Here is a 24,064-nt window from a genome sequence, read left to right as displayed (position 1 = left end):
CAATGATAACTTAGTGCCTTCTTTTTTTCAGAAAAATCTTAGCAACATTTGTCACAGCACTTTTTTTCTTGGCTTCTCAGTCATCAGACTGCTAGTTCTCTTTTCTGGCTTATTTGCTGCTCTTTTTGGTATCTTTTGCTATCCCTGCCTTGTTAACCCAATGACTGAGAGCTGTAGTACCTCAGGGATTAGTTCTTAATGGTTCTGCTCCCATCTTTCTACAACTTCTCCTTGGATAACTTCACCTTATCCCATGGTTTTAAATGCTGTTTTTAGTTGAATGCTTCCCAAATTTATACATTCAGTCTTAATGTCTTTCCCGAGCTTCAGACCATTCTATTCAACTGCCTATTTAACTTCTTGTATATCTAATAGGCCCCTCAGCTTACCATGTCCAAAACACTTGCAAAATTATAAAATCTTTTAATTTTCAAATTTTTGTAAATAAAAATGTAAAAATTATTAAATTTCACCTGTGTATAAAATTTTTTCCTATGCTACTGATATCAATAAAATCAAATAAATATTGTTCCATTTGAAAGTAAAAATTTCTCATTGCAAATTTATTTCTAATTTAATATAATACCCAGATACAAATACTTTTGTTAGAAATAAATTCACCATAGAATGTAAAATCCTGACATAAGAAATAAACTGAACATTTGCAAACATACAAAATCTTGTAATTTTTACTTTATTTTTTATGCAAGTGATTTTAATCTGTATGGTAGCATTTACTTCTAACAAAATGAATTTTTATATCTGGTTATTATAATAGGTCAGAAATAAATTTGTAATGACAAACTTTTCCTTTAAAATTGAACTGTTTCTATTCCACCAAAAACCACTTGTATCCATAATAGTTTTTTCTTAAAAATTCTCATGACTCAGGGTGTGAAAAAAATAGATATGTAAAAGTAATACCATTTTATAACTACTTATCATGTACAGTAAAAATAATTTTTCAAGATGTTATTAACATGCTAATTATATATAAGTGTATGTAAATTAAAAAAAGAGTTTATGCTCAAGTTAAGAAAGTTTACATTAGCTTTTCTTAGGAATTGTTTTTACAATGCTTTTAATCTTCACCAATAGTCTAAATCCACTGAAAGAGTTACTGCATTTATTGTTAAGCAACATGGGATCTTATCAAATCAAGCATTGCTATACCCTAGGAATAAATTGCCCTTATATGTAAGACATTGAAGAGAATCTTTCACAATAGTTAAAAACAGTTCATCAAGGATAAACAACAAAGTCCTACTGTGCAGCATAGGGGGCTACATTCAATATCCTGTGATAGACTATAATGGAAAAGAATATATAAAAAAAGAATGTCTATATGTGTGTAACGGAGTCACTTTGCTGTACAGCAGAGACTGGCACAACACTGTAAATCAACTATACTTCAATGAAAAAAAAAAAAAGTTCAAGTAATATGTGTGGGGGACTGCCCTGGTGGCGCAGTGGTTAAGAACCCGCCTGCCAGTGCAGGAGACACCGGTTTGAGCCCTGGTCCAGGAAGATCCCACATGCCACGGAGCAACTAAGCCCATGCGACCCAACTACTGAGCCTGTGCTCTAGAGCCCAAGAGCCAGAACTACTCAGCCCATGTGCCACAACTACTGAAGCTCTTGAGCCTAGAGCACGTGCTCCGCAACAAGAGAAGCCTGCTCAGCAATAAGAAGCCCGTGCTTAATAAATTTTTTTATTAAAAAAGTGTGTGAAATGAATGAATGGATGAACGAATGAACAAAATTACAACTAGTCATTTCAATGTATGCTTAAGGTTTGTTTATAATTTAGCATTTGTTTGACACTGGGAAACATTTATTCCAAGACTGCAGTAACAACATTTATATTACATTTTAATTTGCTTTAATTAATCTATCTGGATAACCTGAGGCTGTTTTCAGAATACTGATAGCACTAAATACTACAGAAAATGACTGAGTTCTCACCATTTTTACAACTCATCAGTACTGTAAATATACTTCTGACTTCTCATTTTATATTTGTTTCATCTAATTGAGCGTATAATTTAATTGGAAATGCGCACCTCACCTAATACATATTTCACAGTCCTAACTAGCACATGTATAAGTTTCAACTATATTATGGATGATAATTCAGAGATAATGTCTGAATTACCATCTTGGTGACCTTGGGCAAATTAACAGTCCAGTTTGCTTATGGCATTGCTCTGTGCAACAAAGAATAAATACACTTAAATCACTCATAAGTTCTTGTGTCCTTTCCATTCAGAAAGTAGACACTTTGGTATAAACTTGTTTATCTCAAGAACTTTCAAAAGAGAAAAACCTTAGATTCTATACAGTTGGATAAAATCAAGAGCAGAAGACTTGTACTGTAAACTGTACTGTTGTAAGAAAGGGACATTGACCAGGTTGTATTAGTTCCCTGAATTTTAACTGCCTCATCAGTAAAATTGACATAGTAATAATTTTTTACCTGCCTGATTTAGTATTAGAATATAATCTTAAAGTTCTATTCTAACAATTATATTGTATAATTCTATGAAAATATAAACTCTGAGATAAATCTTTAAAGACCACTAGATTTTACTATTCACTGTGTAGTTTGTCTAAGAAGTTGTTGTATATTATTTTTCAATATGTCAAGAAACTTCAGCAAGGTCACAGTCCAGATTTGGTATTCACAAGGCCTTACACTCTTCCAGTTTTATTGCCTTATATTTTTGTATTGACTAAGAAATGACACGATATTCTCCACTTCACTATCTATAAGGAAATCAAGCTGGGTAACGGGAATATTTAACCTGGAAGGAAATCCCATCTAGAATCAAATCAATCGGAAAATATGTGAAATGCAGATGGTAACCTAGAGGTGGATTTCACCCTGGAGAATTTTGCCCTTGACTGAGTCCCTGCTTTGTACAAGATCCATCAATTTTACAAAGAATGTTCAACATCATTATTAGGCCTACACTCTGCTAGCTACTCAGTAACGTGGCTATCTTTAGAATTTCATTATGTTTCTAAGGGTACATCTAATGATATGGCAAGTCAGGTTAAAGTAGATAGCAGCATGACAAGAGATTCCCCTCCTATCAACCCTGGAGGGAAACAAAGCTGCCAATGCAAAAGAAACCACAAAGCTAGTGTTATAATATACTCCAAGTACTTTATATAGAAATACCTTTTTAAAATACATATTTACTCATTTATTTCACCAGGTAATTGTTGTGCACCCACTATAAGCCAAGTATGTTTTATATTGGGGATGAACTGTAATAAGAGCCAACACCTCCATACCACCATTGATTCTTGTTCTCTAATACATGGACAAAAGTGAAAATAAAATCACTGGTCTAATTTCTTTGAAATCAAAAGGCATGTTAGGTTGAAGACTGTCAAAGGTACCTAGACAGGAAACTGATTTTATATCCAAGGATTATAAAGGATTATATAGAAGTCTAATTCAGAATTGAATTCTAATATTTGGAGATCACCAGAATTAATGAGCAAAAAAAGAGTAAAAACATATAAATATTGTTTTACATTAGTCTTGACTGACAGTATATAATACCAGTGTGCCTTTAATTTTACATTATTAAAAAATTACCTACTCAATCAGTTTCATTTAACATTTACTAAGTACTAAATACCAGGTACAATGCCAAGTTCTGGTGAAACAAATATTAATAGGATAAACCTTGCGCTTCAAAGGAACACAGTCTAAGAGGGACAGCAGATGTGTATATGTCTTTAATATAATAAAATGTTTATTAAAATCAGGTGACATTTGTCATTGAAAGTGAAAAATTGTGGGCATGAAATAAAAAGCTAAAAGTAATTTAAATTATGTAATTAAAAATATGTACTGATTTACCAGATTGATAATATTACATTGATGAACTTTTCAAAATAAGTATCTACGCAAAAACTACTAAAAATAATTTCTAAAAAATTAAAATGCCATGTCTGTGCACACAAAAACATCTTTATATGAGTTAATTAAACATTAAAAATAAGATAAGCAAAATGATCATTTGTGGTACAAATGTACATTCTCTAATTGGTTTCCTAGGCATATTTAATGTCATTTTACTATTTTTTCTTAAGTATGTGGTTTTCAATATATTCTTATTTTTATTGGTATTGTTAAAGGTATTTTTAATACATTTTAAATCGTTGGCATGTTAACAGAGGTCTCTACAGGCCATACTATTTTTAATTGAGAAAGGTTTTTCTTTATAGGTATTGAGGTATCTGGTAGGACTAATTCTTTAAAATAGAGGAAAGTTTCAATTTGATTTTATTTCATACAACAATGTATAAATATTTCAGCTTAAGTATTTTCACAGATAGTAAATTTTTACTTCTTTTCAGATACCTTTCTTGACAAAACATTTTATAATATAAAACTTACCAAGTTGTCTTAAATTATGATTTTTTTTGGAATAGTTCACTTGTAAGCTGTATAATTGTATGTTTTCTCAATTTTATTCCATTATAGTATAAAATATAAATTCAATCTGATTAAAAAATAAGAACTTCATCAAAAGATACTCTCTTTTCACAAGTTAAACCATGCTACAGGACAATAATAGTTTCAAATTTTAATTTTATACAGTGTTTTAACTTTTTCATAAAAATAGCATTTAAACGTCTTCCTATTTCCAAACTTTGTTTTCAATAATTATAATTCACCAAAATTTTCAAAAGCTGAAGATCTTTAACATGCCAATAACTGAATATTTTGATTAAAGATTTTCATATGATTTTAATATAAATCAACCAAATTTAAAGGTTTTATTTTCAAAAATTTCAAAACCATAGTAGGGCATTTTGGTTGATTATGAAAAAGTGCTTCAGAGATGCAAACTTTTCTAGGTCTGAATGACAATGAGTAGCGAAAACAGAACCTGGTACTGACATACTAAAGTTTATGTATTTTTGAATCAGCATTACTTTTTCATACACACAAAAAATGTAATTCAATTATTTTGATGTATATAAAAAATTTGTAAATTTTAATGACAGTTTTATTGTGAGGCGTAGAATTTGCTTGGTTGCAGTTATGAATTACATGTGCACCACAACCAATTCTAAGTATATATCTGTTTCTTAATTTTATAAGAGCTTTGTTTTTGTCATGAAGTTGTGTGTCACCAAAATTTATATTTGTATTATTATCACAAAACAAATAGTCTTATCCTTAACACTATAATTTTGATATGTGATCTTTGTCTCATTTAAAAAATCTTTAAAAGATAATTGTTTGCTTCAAGTTTAAAAAATGTATTGTGGTGTTAATATAAATAGAGGTAAGATAAATGGAAACAATAGTCGAAAGGAAAGAAGGGGGAAATGTAAATACACTCTCATTCTTTCATTACATATGACGTGTGTAATAGAAGTTAATGGTAGGTTTTGATCCTAGATATATGCTATTAATATTAGAGCAAGTACACCCCCACCTCCAAAATGTTTAGCCAATAAGTTAATAGAGGGGAAGAAAATGATGGTGGTAATGCACAGGTGGGTCCAATAAAAGTAAATAGCAATACAGCAGCCAAACAAAACCATAACAATTACATTATGTGTGAACGGTCTGATGATTTAGACTGCAATTCGGGGGAAGGGGAAGTTGGGACAAAGTGAGAGAGTAGCACTGACACATATACACTACCAAATGTAAAATAGATAGCTTGTGGGAAGCTGCTGTATAGCACAGGGAGATCAGCTCCATGCTTTGTGACAACCTAGAGGGGTGGAATAGGGAGGGTAGGAAGGAGATGCAAGAGGGAGGGGATATGGTGATATATGTATACATATAGCTGATTCACTTTGTTATACAGCAGAAACTAACACACCATTGTAAAGCAATTATACTCCAATAAAGATGAAAAAAATAAAGACTACAATTAAAAGGCAGAAATCTTCAGACTGTATAAAAAAACAAGACTCAAGCAAGTAGTATCTCAATCATGTGCTGTTTAAAGTAGAAACCTACTTTAAACATAAAGACAAGTTAAAAGGATGCTAAATGAAACACCATGCAAACACTAATTATAAGATATTCATATCAGACAATGCAAACTTCAAGATGAGGAAAATTCCCAGAGAAAAAGAAAGCTACTTCATTGTAATGAAACAGTCAACTCATTAAGAAGGCATAGCATCTCAAATGTAAACACCTAGTAACAGATCTTCATGATACACAAACATGACAGGACATGATAAGATAGAAAGAATAAATAGGCAAATCCACAACTGCTGTTGGGCATTTCAATGCTACTCTTTCATTAGTGGATTAAAAAAAACAGTAGACAAAATATCAGTAATAATATAGAACACTTCAAACACAATGCTATCAACCAACTGTATCTAATTGGTATTTAATTCACAATAATGGCAAGTGTACATTCTTTTCAAATGCACATGGTTCTTTTAGAAAAATATATGCTGGACCATAAAATAAGTCTAAGTAAATTTAATTATTGAAATGTTAAAATTGTAACTAAATTTATGAGATGTTTCATCTTTATCACAATGAACTTTCAAAGACTATACTCTGCTTCATAAAAGGGAGGGAAAAAGAAAAACTTTTGCTGGAATTAAAATATTTGAGGTGATTAATGTTACTGATGTGACATATAAGATTGGACTCATTTAACTATTTGGGAAGTTCTTCTGCTAAGGAAGCTGGCATGTTAACACTTTTCATATATGCAGAAGAGAATTTAGAACATAAAGTGATGAAATTAGTAGAGTTTTCATTTGTTCTAAATGAAAACTCATGCTTTTTTTTAAACAGATTTATGTCTTCTAGTTTTCACATGGTCAATGACACCACATGATCCCCATGTATGTTAACATACATTGTGTACAAGTTGCATTTTCATCATCAATTTTCTTTTGTTTTAATTGAGATGTTACTGTTTTTTTTTTTACATCTTTATTGGAGTATAATTGCTTTACAATGGTGTGTTTGTTTCTGCTTTATAACAAAGTGAATCAGTTATACATATACATATGTCCCCATATCTCCTCCCTCTTGCATCTCCCTCCCTCCCACCCTCCCTATCCCACCCCTCTAGTTGTTCACAAAGCACCGAGTTGATCTCCCTGTGCTATGTGGCTGCTTCCCACTAGCTATCGGTTTTACATTTAGTAGTGTATATATGTCCATGCCACTCTCTCACTTTGTCCCAGGTTACCCTTCCCCGCCCTCGTGTCCTCAAGTCCATTCTCTAGTAGGTCTGAGTCTTAATTCACATCCCGCCCCTAGGTTTTTCATGACCTTTTCTTTTTTTTTGGATTACATATATATGTGTTAGCATACGGTATTTGTTTTTCCCTTTCTGACTTACTTCACTCTGTATGACACACTCTTGTTATTGGGGTTTTTGATGATTAGCACAACAAAATTAAAAAAAAAATTTTGATGATTAGTAGACATTATGAGCAACTTGTATAAAATCCTTAATATGTAAGTAATAAAAGTCTAAGAACCATGTAGTTAATCCAAACAGGTATTCCAACAACTTATCATATTAAAATTTGTAGGCAATTTGTTCATAAAATAAAAATATCAAGTATCCATATCTTAAAATATTAATATACTGTTAGGTCTAAATCTCATGTTTAATATCATATATACTACATTCTCAATCAAAATATCCCATTTCACATGAGGTTAACAAGTTATTAGGAAAAACTGGTCTATTAATACCAATGATATCAGGGTCCCAGGGATAAATCTAAAACCAGGGAGAAATTTTATTTAGGAAATAATTCAACTGAAAAGAACATAGCTATAGTAGATAGGTACTTTAAAATAATCATAATAATAATCAATTTAATACATCAAGTACTTTAAAATGACAAAGATGTTGTTAATGTATTATCATGGCTCCAAATCACCATTTAATTATGTTTCATATTTTAGAATATAAAATTGCCCCTCTGTAGCTTAAAAGAATGTTAATATAATATACAAGACAAGGAAGTCTCATTTTTTTCTGTATTCTACTACTTTTTGATTGTATAGAAAAATAACCAATCAGTACATGATTTACCCTCTAAAAATATTTTTACAATTTACCTAAATATGTTTAATTGAAATGGGATCATGTGGAACTCCCCACTTTTTAAAAAATGTGTTTCTGGATGTACTAAAATGCTTTGATTCACAAATCATAATAAACAAAAATTCTTCTAGCTCCTTTCCTGCTATCTTTTTGGGTTTAGTTTCAAATTTTGCAGGAATAAGTTTGTCTGACATCCTTGTTGATCTCTGCTGGGTCTTCCTGACAGCCTCCTTCAGCTGAACTTTCTTTTAGAAATCTTGGTGGAATTAAGCTTTCTTAAGAAATGAATATTCAGAATGTACTTTCTATCCCACTGCTGCCATAAATGTCTATTGTAAAATAATAAAACAGTATGATAAAATAAATAATTGTTAATTTATCCTATAAAATAAATAACAAACACTCATGGCAAGAACATTCAGACTATAGCTCTACAGCACATCTGTGCAACCTCTACTTCTGTGGATATTTCAAGAATACATACTTCTCAGTGATTTGGCCAACTCATGGCCTGACAGCTTTATGTATCTTTCAAGGCACAGAATAGATTATGACATAACTTGCTGTCATACAAAATAGCTGGCAGGGCAACAGTATCAAATAGTTCTCCCAACACCATCTAAGATCAGAATGAGTTAGATGTTAATATCTGAGAATATTTTCATTTCATCTACAAGAGCCCTATATGCTACCCATGAAGGGGAAGTGTAAGTTACCTGGCATCCACAAAAGACTGGAAAATAGAGATGGGTTATCAGTATTTGTCTTTCAAAATTAATCATGTGTTATAATTACTCTGAGCACTGGGAATATATCTCACACATTACTAGATGAGATCAAAGACAATAGCTAATAAATACACCTTGGCTATTTTAACAGAACTATTAATAACGCTACTTTGTTGAAAATGGAAAATACAGACCAAATGTCAAACAAGTCAGGATGCCAGGAAAATAGGCATAAACCAGGGTTGTCTTGGGCAAACGAGGATATACAGCCATTCTAATATAATACACACATAGTGCCAGGGCACTGCAGATATGGGAGTGCTTAATTCTGCCTAGAAGTTCATTAGTACTTAAAGTATCATTTGATCTGGGCCTTGGAAAATGACTAAGAATTTATGGATTTTTGAATGTGGACTTAAGTGTTCCAGGAACATGGAAGAGAGTTTGCAAAAGAAGCAGAAATGTGAAAGGTCAATGTCTTTTCAGGACAGTGCAGTTAGATGACTAGATGTATGTAACTGAATAGTGAGAGATGAAGCTGGCAGATAATTTGGGTGCAAATTGTGGAGGCTTTAAATGTAATTCCATAGTTTTGAACTTATGACTGTGTAGCCATAAAAGAATTCTAAACAAAGGAGTGATGTCTGATTTATATTTTCAAAACATCAGTCAGGTGGAAATGTAGAGAAAAGTCTGGCTGGAGAGACAATGAAGTGAGTGGCTAGTCGACTGCTACAGCAGTGCAGGCAGTAATAATGAGGATGGGAACAAATGCAGGGGCACCATGCAGTCCTTTAAGGCCGGGAGACATCAACGTCTCATGACTAAGGAATCCATCTCCTTGAGAATTTTCAACAGTATAAGATATGGCCCTTGGTATTTTGTATTATCCAGCAGGGGCATATTCTTAAAAGAGATGTCAAAGAGTGAAGAGCACAGAAAATGCTCTGTCAAAATCAACTATTCTGTGGGCAAATGACAGCATGATACTTAAAGATGTCCTCGCTGAGGAACTAAAGTGGGATGAGAGAAGCAGATTACGAATTAAAGTAGGAGATATATATAGAGCCTGACTGCTGAGAACCAAGGGCAGAACATAGGAGAACATAGGACAGCATGAGGTAGCCACGTCAGACTTAAGTAGCTGTGATTAAGCAAAAGAGTCTTGCAGAATATAACACCAAGAGGCAAAGCAAAAGACTACAAAGACTGACTAGATCATGAAATAGAAGGCATGAGGCTGCTGATAGTGGCTTGACAGTGATTATGAAGTTGGTATGTGACCTACATTTCAGTTAAATTCACTTTGCACCAAGTTCACTGAAATCCATTTTGTTGGTTACATTTTGTTGCTTAAGACTGTTTTGCTGCTATTTCCTGACTCATTCCTCTTTTAAGTTATTATTTGACACTTAGCTCTTTGCTCAAAAAAGGAACAGGCACTGTGGTGGTGATGGTGGGTGGAATGGGAACAGAATGAAAATCTGACAATTAAAATAATGAGACAAACTGATTTGGCTACTATTGTTCTAGTTTATGCCTGTTGTCCAGCTTAATTTTTTTTTTTTTTTGCGGTACGCGGGCCTCTCCCTGCTGTGGCCTCTCCCGCTACGGAGCACAGGCTCCGGACGCGCAGGCTCAGCAGCCATGGCTCACGGGCCCAGCCGCTCCGCGGCATGTGGGATCTTCCCGGAACGGGTCATGAACCCGTGTCCCCTGCAACGGCAGGCGGACTCTCAACCACTGCACCACCAGGGAAGCCCCAGCTTAATTTTTAAGTGTCCCCTTTTACTCTCAAAAGTTATCTTAGATTTGAACAATAAATTACATGATCACCCTAAATAGAATGTTTGCTCTTTACGGACATTTAGAGAGGCAAAGTTCGTATAATTAAAACATCTTCAGAACAATGAAATGATAAACCATGTTTTCACATCTTTATTTGGAAAAAAATTATAGCTAGTGCCTAGAGCATGGGCTGGAATTTGTCTTATAAAGAGAGGTCAGAGGATGTTTGTAAAAGAGATGGTTTTATAAACATTTAAAAATGTTTTATACAGAGGTCAGAAAATATTTTATAAAGAGAGGTCTTGGTGCTGAGTCTGGAAGAATGAGCAAGACTTAGAAAAAATTTAAAGTAAAAGAAACTTTAGGGACAGAAAACAGTACAGGGTGTGTGTGTGTGTGTGTGTGTGTGTGTGTGTGTGTGTGCGTGTGTTTATGTAACTAAGAAGATTTGCCTAAGTGAAAGGAAAGATGCACTCGAGAAATAGCTGGAGATAAATATGCTTACTATCTGGTCCTTTAATAGACTCTCCTAGAATGAACGAATGAACAAATGAATAAATGGGTAACATGAGATAGATTTATCTTGGGAAAAGGAATTCAGGTAAAACACTCAAGTGGCAAATTTTGACCTGCAAGCCAAATTTGACCCATAGTCATGATTTATTGGACTACAGACCTTAATATTCTCTTTAAGATTAGTTGTTTTCTTTGACAATTAGATGACTTTACATAAAACTCTTTATTTCAAGTTCCACTTTAAAATTAGTCTGTCTTCCTATAGGGCAAAATGACTTTAGCCAGAGGGGGCAGGAATGTACACACTCCACCTTTCCTTTATTCCTTCTCACTGCTTCACTTGTATAAATCATCTGCTTTTTGGAAGTGTGACCTTAGATGTGGTTCTTGTAAGGATAATCAGAAAGACAAGCTGATTAAATTGTAGAACTTCATTGTAACTAATAACATATAATGAAAATCTTTGTATTTCCTCTAGAATATTAATAAATAATAAATAAGGAGAGCAAAAGAGTAGTAATAACTGTTAAGTATTTACTATGCACCAGGCACAGTGTTAATCTCCTTTCAGACATAGGTGGATTTGAGTCACAGCTGCAGGCATCTGCTAGGGTGTGACCTTGAACAAATTAACTCACTTTCTGAACCTCAGTGTACTGTTTGGTAAATGGGGATGATGCAACATATCTCATAATGGCTTCTGTGAGGATTAAATAGATCATACAAACTACTTACGGTTCTTGGCACCAAGCAAGACCTCATTCATGAAAAAACTATTTTCACATTTGAAATCTGAACACTTATAAAGCTGTATAGGCATAAGTTACAGAAGATCTCCAACCCAGAGATTAATTTTCATTGATTGATGCTATTCACAATATATTAACTCTCCAGGTAATTTTATCTCAATGAATAGGTTTTTAGTCTCAGATCAGTAGTACACATTTGTATGCATCTTAAAAGAATATTATGGAGGCAGATTTATTAAAACTCTGGTATGATACATATTGTTTCCATAACTTTAATATGCCCTACAAATGCAATAAATATAAAAATGTATTGCTAATTTCACAGACAAATGTGCATTAAAAATTCCAGAAATGCATATAAAGCAGTCTGTTTCTATTAATCAGATGTACTTGGCACTCACAAACAAGAGCCTGAAGCACCTTTTCACATGACTGCCTTCAGATATTTAATCACAAATAACCATGTAAGTGTAAAACCTTACTAATTTAAGGTAAATGAAAGGAGAGCTGTTGGTTGCCAAACTACCATTATAAATAACTGAAATTGAACAGCAATCATAAGCAGTTTGCTGACAAATTGTTCCTAACTTCAAATAAAAAAGAAATAAACAGTAGAAAATAGAAGATATAAATATGAACAATGTTTCATTTATAAGTGTTTCAGAATTACAAGCCATTTATGTTCATTAATTACATAATCATTCTCTTATTTTTCATTCCTTTTTTCTTTGTCTCAAAAGATACACTAAGGGTACAAATTGAAAGATACTGACTCTGCTGATGTACACCTCTCTCACATGAGCCTTATTTATAACAAAACAATTCATTTACTTTAGTTGATTATGCCAAACAACTGTCTTCCATGAACAAAAGGTCTGTCAAGTTAATTATATATTTTTATTGACCAGTTGTTAATCTAAAGTGGTATATTTTCGGGCCAGTCATTGAAAAAGTCCTTCATGCTTTTTCTAAAGGGTTCCAATTTTACATTTATTCATATAACGATAATAGTTCACTGGGCACTATTTACTACTCAATACTAAGAACTGTGCACATGTGATCATGTTAAATCCTAATAATCTATTTATGAGATGAGCATTATTATTCCTATGTAAATTAGAAAACTCAGACTCAGGTGATGAGGTGAGGTGTCCAAAGTCAGCAATTAGTAAGAAGACAGGATTTGAATTAAGGCACATTTGAAGAATACTGGTTTGCACTCTTCCCATAGATGATGTTGGAAATCTCAGCAAGTTTCAATTAATAGGACTTTTTAAGGCTATACAATTAGAAGATCCCTTAGATATTTTTCTCAAAGAGATAATGTGTGTTGGTAATAAGAGTGAAAAAATAGCAACTAAAATTTTTGAGTTTTCATTTATTTTCTCCAGCCATTAAACCAAAATCCGTTTTACAGAACAGCATATATTTAATCACTTAGCAGTGTCATAAAAAGAAAAAAAAGGAAAAAGGCCATGAACAATAGTAATTATAATGAATGATATTTCATTGTTGTAGAAAATCTTTAATTTAATAGTAGATCTAAAATATTTTGTCAAAGCTTCCTGTGAATATATAATTAAGATCTTTAACAGAAGAAAAATAAAATTAGTAAAAATGTAGGGTTGCTTCTCTTTTAATGGCAAATATTCATTTCCTTCCTTATCTCCAAAAATTGTACATTCTAAAATATAATTTTATGGTAAATTCAAATTACAAGCTGTATAATGTAATTATTTCATTTGCTGAATTATTTTAACACCATCTTTATGGAAAATTGGTTTGACAATTGGAGAGAAGGTCTCAATAATTAATTAATTAAAAGTTAATTGTATTTCTTTTTCTTATGTTTTACCTTAAGTCCAGATGAATAATAAGACTAGAAAGAGGAATATTTAAGATCATTAAAATTTTAAAATTAAAGTTTTGAGCAGTAAACAGAACTATTTAAATAGCACTCCTATTTTTTATTTAAGAAATAAAAAAATAACTCACTTGAAAATTGAATTGCAAATCCAGATTTGCTGATATAAAAGTCCGTGTCAAACTGGATGGTTACTATGTTGAGGGTGCTGTGGATTCCTTCAGGAATAAGAGAACCACTAATTTCCTTTAAAAGCATATCATTTTCTGGTGGACCATCCCAAACTCGGAGTATATCATGCGATGCTTCCGTATCAAAAGCAAGAAACTGTAGGCTGTGGGAGAACCATATATCTCTGATTACCTTAAACATGGATTCAGTTTTAAATAAAGAATATAACAAATATTCTTCTTGCTTCTACTAGATATTCCTTTTATTCTATCAGATAAAAATGAATTATGTAAACTGCATATATAAACTTAATGAATTTTTCTTGAGCAGTATAAATTTTTTTAGAATATGATTAAATGTACTATTATATCACCTCTGCAAATTATAAAAACTTTGGGTATACAGACTATCCCTGACTTATGATGATTCAATTTAGGATTTTTTTGCTCTAAGATGGTACAAAAGAGATATGCATTCAGTAAAATCTGTACTTTGAATTTTGATCTTTTCCCAATTGTGATATGCTGTATGATACTCTCTCACGATGCTGGGCAGCAGCAGGGAGCTACAGCTCCGTCAGTCACAAGATCACAAAGACAAACCGCCAATACATTTACAACCGTAATATACCCATAAAACCATTCCATTTTTCACTTTCACTATAGTTTTCAATAAAGTTACGTGAGATACTCAACACTTTATTATAAAATAGACTTTGTGTTAGATGATTTACTGTAGACTAATGTAAGTGTTCTGAGCATGTTTAAGGTAGGCTAGGCTAAGCTATGATGTTCAGTAGGTTAGTTATATTATATGCATTTTCAACTTATGATATTTTCAACTTACGTTGAGTTTATCAGGATGTAACCCGAGGAAGATCTGTACATTCTTTTCAGTGTTCATGACTTTTAACTGTGGCAATGGCAGGTGACACTTAGAGGATCTCATATGTGCCAGGCACTGTGCAAAATGCATTACATTGATTTTCTTCCTTTAATTGTTACCATGACCCAATGAAGCAGGAACAATTTTTATCTCAATTTTACAAAAGTAGCAAATGGGGTTGAGATAGATTAAATAAGATTGCTCAAAGGGTGGCAGAGTCATGAATTGAACTCAAGTTATCTAATTCCGTAGTATGTGTCATTTCCACTGTTTCAAGTTTTTTGTTTGTTTTATCAGACTCAAATGAGGTTTATTCCGCAAATGCAAAAATGGTTCACATTCAAAAACCAGCGATTACATTTCACCACAGTGGCAGATATAAGGAGGAAAACAATCACATGAAGATCTCAATATACACAGAAAAAGTATTTTAAAAATTCAGTATTCATTCATAATCATCACACCCAGTAATCTAGGAGTAAAAGGGAACTTCCTTAATGTGAAAGTGTCTACCCCCAAAAAAATGCACAAAAAAGGAAAAAAAAAAAGGTTTCATGTTAAATCTATTTTGCTTTGTGTCTAATCTAGACAAAATTAATGTCTGATTTTTTTGCACCTAATGCCAAAAATTAGAAATCCAATTATATCAACATGCTTAACTCTCTCTCTCTCTCTCTCTATATATATATACACACACACACACACACACACACATACCACATTCATGTGTGATATGTGATCTGGGTTGCAATTTAATATCAAATATTTTTCTTTAATTTTTAAAAATACCAGAATTCTGTTGAATTTAGTATTTTCACATTTACTATTTCTAATATTTAAAATAAAACAATACGTGATGTATCTTAAAGAAAAGTAGGCTGAGGTTCGATTCAATTTGTAGTTGCAAATTGCCTTGCAAAAGTAATGTACCAGTTCACACTGCATCCAACAATACATGGAGTACACCTTGCAGCATGTTATTTGAAGGACAATATTGGTTTCCCATAAAACTGCCTTCATCACCCATAAGCCTGTTCGAAAATCCATTTATATAAAGCAGCAATTCTTTTTTTTTTTTTGCAATACGCGGGCCTCCCACCGCTGTGGCCTCCCCGCCGCGGAGCACAGGCTCCGGAAGCGCAGGCCCAGCGGCCATGGCTCCCGGGCCCAGCCGCTCCGCGGCATGCGGGATCCTCCCGGACCGGGGCACGAACCCGCGTCCTCCGCATCGGCAGGTGGACTCCCAACCACTGCGCCACCAGGGAAGCCCCCAGCAGCAATTCTTAATGTCACTGTTTTGTGAGTGATAACACAATAGTTAGCTCATATGTCAAGGGGAATTTGTTCATTTACTAATTCATCCCTAGTCATAACAATAATAGTTAAACTAGAACTGAGAGCAGGTGCGCCTTGGAAACCTGACTGGTGTTAATTTAGGAGGCTACGGTTCTGCCATCATCTAAGAGGAAATTATGTGAAGAACTGTGAGCCACCTAACGAAACTCAGCAGGAACAGAACTCTAACATGGTTAAAGGGGAAGAGAGCAAATGCTTCAGAGATATGCCTAAATCTAGGGAAGACAGGGAATAGGTACTGGGTCCTCTTCCATTCTTATTTCTTCTAAATGTTCATGAGGCTGAACTCACGTCAGTGATCTGCACAACTCTGTATACCTATCAAAATGATGGACTCAGCGTCTTAAGTCATGCAGAACTGAAAGTATAGCATTGCCAACAAGTAGGAAAAATTCGCACCTTCTGTGTGCCCTCATAACTGAAAAGCTTCTCTATAAGGGGCTGTATGAACTACTGTTGTGGACCACAAATCAATAAATCATGCTTATGAATACTTTTTTTTCATATTTTAAACGTATAAAAACTATGTTTTTCTTTGCCAAGGTTAAAAAACATTGAAAAATCTTGATATTAATTGATATTGTATATAGAGGCTGATCAGGGAAATTCAGATTCTCTGGTCATTTTGAAATAATAAAATCCATTTACCTGACAATGTTTCCTGGATCTACCTCAATCATCCACATGCAACGAAGATTATTGTCATAGGGAAAGGGATAACCAGGAGATAAGATTCTTCCTGATGATTCTCCTTTAAAACGACCTCCGCATTCGGCTAGTAAAAAATTAATTCAATTTTAAGTCACAATTTAATGCCAATCTTTCTAAACAATCTACAAATTTCTCAAGAGTATATATTTTTTCACCTGAAGGAAAATAGAGATTGGTTTCTCCTCTTATTGAAAGTATATATTTGTATATGCTTTCTCAGTTTAAGGTATTAATTGAAGCAAGAACATACTGTACAATAAAAAAAGAATCTCAAGTCAGATCATATAAAAATAGTATAATAAACCTAATTAGGGAATTGAAAAAGTACACACTCAAAACTCTGAGTTTAGGCTTCCAAATATTTTAAGATGTGTTGTTAAATAATGATAATGTAAAAAGGGGAAACAGATGGCAAGTTGCTCACTGCTAGTTGATTGTAGGCTGAATAATTCATCATCTTACTACCTTACCTCTGAGAAAAACTAAGCTTTACTGCAGTCCCTCAGGCCTCCTAAATTTCATTGTCCTTTTATTCCCCTTTAAATCACTCTAAACTCTTTCGCTTTTAACCTCCCGAAAGTCAAAATGGCATTTTTATTAAATTTTTCTTCAGTTAAATCTAGCTCAGTTTTGATTTAAACTGAAATCAAACTGGTCTCTGATTTTTATAAAATTTATCAAATTAAAAATGTAAGCATCATCATACAATATAATAAAAATTTTATCTTCTGGGGAATTCCCTCTCCATTTTAATAATATTTAATATATTGGGATATCTGGAATGATTTTACTTGGATAAGCAAATAATCTAGAAAGAATTCTCTTTCTAGAGAAGAGAGAAGAGAGAAAGTAAATAGTTTGCTTAATTAGTATATTGCTCTGCATCTCTAAATCCTAGAAACCACAGTGTAGTAATACATTATACATTTGAAAATTTTCCAGATTATCATAGTACCAAAAAATAAACCAAATCCATACTATTTTACTTCTTGCTTAAATATTTGAATATACTGCTATATTTATTTTGCTTGTTCTCTGCAGTGTTACTGTCTTACTCAAATTCAATGACTGAAGTAACAATCTTGGATTTTGTTTTGTTTTGTTTCGATTATTAGAGCAAAGAAGGTCAAAGACAGAAAGTTTCAGCATTTGGAAAAGACCTAATAATATCGAATATCATGGTTCAAACCTGTAGGCTCTATTCATGTAGGTAAAATTGTTTCAAAGATTTTAGGTGTTACATTTTAGCACACTATGATGGTTAGTCTTATGTGTCAACTTGGCTAGTCTACAGTACCCAGTTATTTTATCAAACACTAGTTTAGGTATTGCTATTTATAGACCTGGTTAACATCTACAATCAGTTGACTTTAAGATTACCCTTGATAATGTGGGTAGCCTTCATCCAATAAATTAGAAGGCCTTAAGAGGAAGAGCAGAGTTTTCTAGAAAAGAAGATATTCTCCCTCAAGCCTGCAGCATTAAGTCCTGCTGGAGTTTCTGGACTTTTGACCTTCCCTTTGGATTTTGGGCTTGTCAGCTCCCACAACTGCATGAGGCAGTTCCTCAAAATAAATACATTTCTTGATGACAGATAGACAGATCTATATCTAGATCTACTAATCCTTCTTCTCTGGAGAACCCTAACTGATACACATACCTACAGAGGGCTAAGCAAGTTTATTTTGTATTGCAACATTAGCTTAATTAATTTATAATAATAAACTTAAGTTGTTATTATTATTTATTTATTTATTTATTTTGCGATACACGGGCCTCTCACTGCTGTGGCCTCTCCCGTTGCGGAGCACAGGCTCCGGATGCGCAGGCTCAGCGGCCATGGCTCACGGGCCCAGCCGCTCCGCGGCATGTAGGATCTTCCCGGACCGGGGCACGAACCCGTGCTCCCTGCATCGGCAGGCGGACTCTCAACCACTGTGCCATCAGGGAAGCCCTTAAGTTATTTTTAAAGTGAATAAAAAGATATCTGTATTCAAGAAGTTACCATCACTTACTGAGGTTTTTCTCATTTTTTAAATAAAAATTTTGTTGGATAACCTAGAACTATATAGCTATAATAATTCATTTTTCATCATTTTAATGATTTATCACTATTATTGGTATATATTTCTTATGAGAACAAATTTGACTTCATTCCTCCAGATTAATTTTTAAGCAACTTCAAGGCAAACTGGAATTTTGGGTACTGTGTTTATCTTGAATCTAAACATACCTCTTTCTTTTTCTATATTTCTTTGGTACAAATATTATTGGTATTTTGATTTCAAATGAACCAGTGTGATATACCATACCACTGGGGTTCATATTCTGACAGAAGTCTTACATTTGTAGATAAAAATGAAGGTATACAGGTTAAAGTTCTTTGGCTTTGGTGTCTCAAAAATTAATTTTTGTTTGCTCAATGTATAAGCTACAGAAACATAATTACCTAGAAATAATCCATATAATTGAGAAAAAGTTTCTTATTTGGCAAAGGCAAAAATATAATCATAATAGATATTTAAGGTTAATGGGCATAGAAAATTATGATTTTAGGCCAGGTGGTAAAGCTATTAATTATTGCCAGTAAAGAACACCATCTAAAATAGAATTTCATCTTCTGTTCTCATGGAAGTCATAGCATGACACACCATGTGTCCAACTCTTTCAGCTGTTATTCCTGATCAACCATCATTAAAAAAAAAAAGATTACCCTTCACATGAAATCTTGAGCAGTGTCACGTCATTTTTGACTTGGCAGATTCATAAACATAAAGTGCATTGATTCATTGCAAACAAAATTAAAATCTTCTTTCTGATCCCAGACCAAATGTCCTATTTGCATAAAATTTTTCCAAAATATGAAAAATGTCTTCACCTTGGTTCAACATATAAGGAAAATATATGTTTTTTAATGTATTTGTTTATGATTTAAATTTTAAAGACAACATGGTAAGTCAGTATTTACAAGTTTATACTTCTGTGCTATTGCAACCCTTAATGATTTTCTGAATATATTTCATATTTACATCAAAGAACATAACTTCAGAGAGAACTAATCAGTGCTACATTGTTCTCATAACCAATGACAGTGGGTTGATTGTTGGTCATATTCCAGAATCTCAAGCTTTGTCAATTTAGGTTGTTACTGTAGTATTATCCTCATAATCTATCCAAAATTCAGATGCCATCTGAAAGGAAAGCACTATAATTGCATTCTGTTTAGACAAAAGTATGTTTGCTTTCTGTGTGAATCACTGTTTTAATAAACCAATAGAAAACTCATGTCATCAAAAACACTGCAATTAGTTGTAAGACCTCTAATAACTAGCATTTCATTTTTTTCTATTTGAATTCCTTCAAGTTTTGTGGAGATTCCTATGTTGACTATATCAACTAACAAACATTAAAATTTGTCTCAAAAGGTCCAGGTCTCCAAACTCATCAAATTGTATACATTAAATGTGCTTTTTTTTTTTTTTTTTTTTTGCGGTACGCGGGCCTCTCACTGTTGTGGCCTCTCCCATTGCGGAGCACAGGCTCCGGACCCACAGGCTCAGCGGCCATGGCTCACGGGCCCAACCGCTCCGCGACATGTGGAATCTTCCTGGACTGGGGCACAAACCCGTGTCCCCTGCATCGGCAGGCGGACTCTCAACCACTGTGCCACCAGGGAAGCCCTGTGCATTTTTTAAAGATACCAATTACAACTTAATAAAGCTGTTTAAAAAAAAAAGTTTAAGTCAATTTTATCCATATGGGCCTGACACAGAATGGATTTGTGCTTCCACAAATGCCATTCAGAAATAAGAATTGCTAAAGAATCATGTTTGTTCCCTACTGAGGAGTTAGTGTTTTGTTTAAATGTTTTGATATTGTTTAAGTATCTTTTCTTGTCCTAATATTCCAGCCTGGCACTATTTGATATTGGAGCAAAAAAAGAAAAAAAAAAAGCAGATGTCTTTATCAACACTTTTCTATCCACCCTGCTTCTCACATAATACCCAGTTATTTGTTAATCAATCTAAAGATGGTAGCAATAAAATTGTATTCCAGCTATACAAATAAGAGAGAAAATGATCAATCTATAGCTTCATGTAGGCAATATATCTGATATCACTGACTCTCACATTGCCTTTTGTTACTGAAATTCATTTAATTATGTCATGATACATACACATAAGAAAAACATATGCACTTTTAGTTTTTGAAAAAGTATATAAAGACTTTGAAGTTATTGAGAATAGTTTACTGTTTTTTAATCTAGCTTGATACCAGCATAAGCAACAATTTTGTATATAAAAACAAATCTAAAAAAAACCAAAAAAACACACAAAAAACAAAACTGGTCAATGTGATTCAATAAATGTGTATGATTAAGAGTTTCAGCATATTTTTGTAGTGAGTTAAACTTTGTATCAAGATAAGATAAACATAATGGCTTCAAACCATTTTTTACCCAAAAAAGAGAATGTACTTACTGGTAAGATTATGAAAAGAACCCTCTCACTCTCCACAAATCTGAGCTATGAATTCATTAACTTTTTCATTAAAGTATGAGTTGTGTGTGGACAGATTGAATAACTTGAAAAGGTACAGTACATTTTAATAACACTTCCATAGAAGTATTTCATGAAAACCTAAAGCAGTATCCTACCAATACAGGATGGCAGAGGGTAGTCCCATGCCCTTCTCTCCCCTGTCATGCACTTGAGAAGGCTACTTCCATGGAGAGTATAGCCTGGATTGCATCCATAAATGATAGTGCTACCAGCAAAATGGCCTTGGTCACTGATCTTGTATCCAAATTGTGGAATGCCAGGATCCTCACAATGTGAAAGTTCAAAACCTATGAGAAAATACAAGTTTATTAAAGACAAAATTTAACAGGAAGATTAAAACTGTACAAATCATCCCTTTTTATTTTTTTATATGATTACATGCTTTTCCCTGGTTTTATTACTCTTACCGTATTTAATTTTGTTCGTTTACAGCCACCATAGAGAGCTTTTTCTCTCAAAAATTAGAATTTGTTGTATTATTCAAATTTAGCAATGCTACCCCATGGTCTATATGACTATATCATAACTTATAGTAGTAAGATTCTTGCCTGCTTCAAGTGATTTGCAGCTAATAGATTCTGACCAATGTAATTATTATGATCAAATAATGAAAAATTAAAATCCATACAAAATATGTGAAATCATAACTATCCAAGTAACAAATGTCTCCACTGCAAATATAACTTTAGACTGCTTTACTTTTATAGTCTTAGAAGAAAGTGAAATAGCCTTATATTTAAAATATACTTTATCAAGAGTTAATATAACACAGTAATCAGTTTGAAGAACTCTGAATTTTTATTTTCTGCCTTCTTCAGAATGTACGACTCTCAAAATTTCTCACAAGGAAAAAAAAAAAGAGTAGGGTGTAGAGAACATATTTTTGATTTCTAAAGGGTTGGGGCTTTCCACATGACTTTTGCTGGAAACTTGTGATCTTGGGCTAAGTGTAACACTTGAGAAGTTAAGTTACAACTGTTTGAGTAGTGAGAGAACTGCAGAGATGAACCTAACTCTGAAGGGGGTTTGTGTTTACATTTCAAGGAAGAATGAGACCCAGAACCTTACAGATGTCTCTAGATTATAAAACTTGGAGACACAGGAGGCTAATCTGACTATTGAAACCCTAAATTTACATTCCAAAGGTTAGAATAAAAACCGAGAATTCTTTCTATCCCACCTCCAAAGAGCAGAAGTTTTTTTCTTCCTCCTTTCAGGAGAGGAGTTAAAGAAAACTATCTTAAGCACAGCACGTGCATTTTTCTTTATTCCTTGTCCCTGGTCACTTGTGTAGATCTTTCCATCTGATTTTCATCGTGTTACTACAGGGGTAAGGACTGGGTCAAAGGGATGCTGACACAGTTATTATTATTACTATTATTAATTATATCACTTAAATGATAATAATTAATCTCTGTAGATCCAGAATACCTTGTGTGTGTATTCAGAATAAAATTAATAAAGATGAATATTAAAAAACAGTCATAGCACAATTCACTGTTAAGATACTGAAAGAACTAGAAAAAGGTACTTCAGAATGTAAATCAAACATGACACTAGTTATCAAAATCTAACCTCCCTAGCTAAGGAATTCTTCTGCCCTTAATGTTTTACAAATTACATAAATGTACGATAAATGTAAGATATAATGAATGCACCAACAATAATTAGGTGCTGAATTATATCAATTATAGCTTCTGAGACTAGAGGATTATGATAAATATTCCAGATAGCTTCATGAATTAGGGAAGTCTGTGATTTCAAGACAAATGATATTTGACAAAAGGAGAACTTTTTTATGTACATCTTAAATCATATGATAGTCAAAAAGAGATTTGTATCTCTTTTGTAGGCACAGATCCTTGACCAAATTAATCTAAATTTGAACTAGAAAGCAAAAAAGGATTTATTAGCTCACTGATGACAAATCACTAATTTATAGTACTGACTTCCTAGAGTGTCAAAATAAACATAAAATTACCAGAAATGTACAGCTAGAAGTACTGAATTTACACTATAATTCTGGATGTTAAGGTCTACATTAGCTCTTGGAGAACATAAGGAGCTCTTCCTAGTCTCTTCTAGGGGTTCTTCATCTTTCCCTCCTCTGTTAACCAACAGAATTATTTCACACACCTTAATTAATTTACAATCATTTGTTCAATAATGTTCATAAGTGAGTGTGATTCTTAGAGGCAATTATCTCTAGGAGACAACTGAAAAATAAGCTAAGATAATGTTGTTGAGAAACTGAAATTTATGAGACAGTTAAAAAACCTTCAGGAATTTCCTATATGGGTCAATCTGTGACAGCCTCATTAGGGTGAAAATATGTTAAAATAAGGCAAATGCAAACAGCTTCAGAAACAGAGCCATACAAGAGGTTAGAAGTTGTTAACTCAAATTATGACATATATGAGATATAAAGGATACATGGTCAGGCAAGTCAGCCTTTCAAAAACAGAAGTAGAAACAACAGAAGTAGTAACAAAATTTTTAGGACATACTGCTGTGATTGGATCTGCACACTTAACACTACATTTAAAATGTCCCTGCTTGAAAATAACAAGTTTGAATTCCTTTTACCAGACATAATATTCAGTTTATTATTCAAGATTCAGCCACTTTTGAGTTTTACCACATATCATTT

General features: G+C 33.1%; 1 protein-coding gene across 3 annotated transcripts in view; it reads right to left on the bottom strand.

Moving 5' to 3' along the window:
• Nucleotides 1-24,064, bottom strand: part of CSMD3 (CUB and Sushi multiple domains 3) — a gene marked incomplete at both ends in the record, with an annotated part of 1,078,626 nt that overhangs the window by 294,778 nt on the left and 759,784 nt on the right. For all 3 annotated transcript variants that reach the window (XM_082674966.1, XM_082674967.1, XM_082674968.1), the window contains 3 exons: nt 13,861-14,063; nt 16,790-16,916; nt 21,510-21,701. In XM_082674966.1, coding sequence (XP_082531092.1) covers nt 13,861-14,063; nt 16,790-16,916; nt 21,510-21,701 — 522 coding nt within the window. The remainder of the gene's footprint in view (nt 1-13,860; nt 14,064-16,789; nt 16,917-21,509; nt 21,702-24,064) is intronic.

The sequence above is a fragment of the Grampus griseus genome, assembly GCF_964374135.1.
Source record: "Grampus griseus genome assembly, chromosome: 17".
NCBI classification, from domain to species: domain Eukaryota; kingdom Metazoa; phylum Chordata; class Mammalia; order Artiodactyla; family Delphinidae; genus Grampus; species Grampus griseus.
Note: the sequence above shows the minus strand (reverse complement) of the source record. Positions and strands in the feature narration are given on the sequence as shown.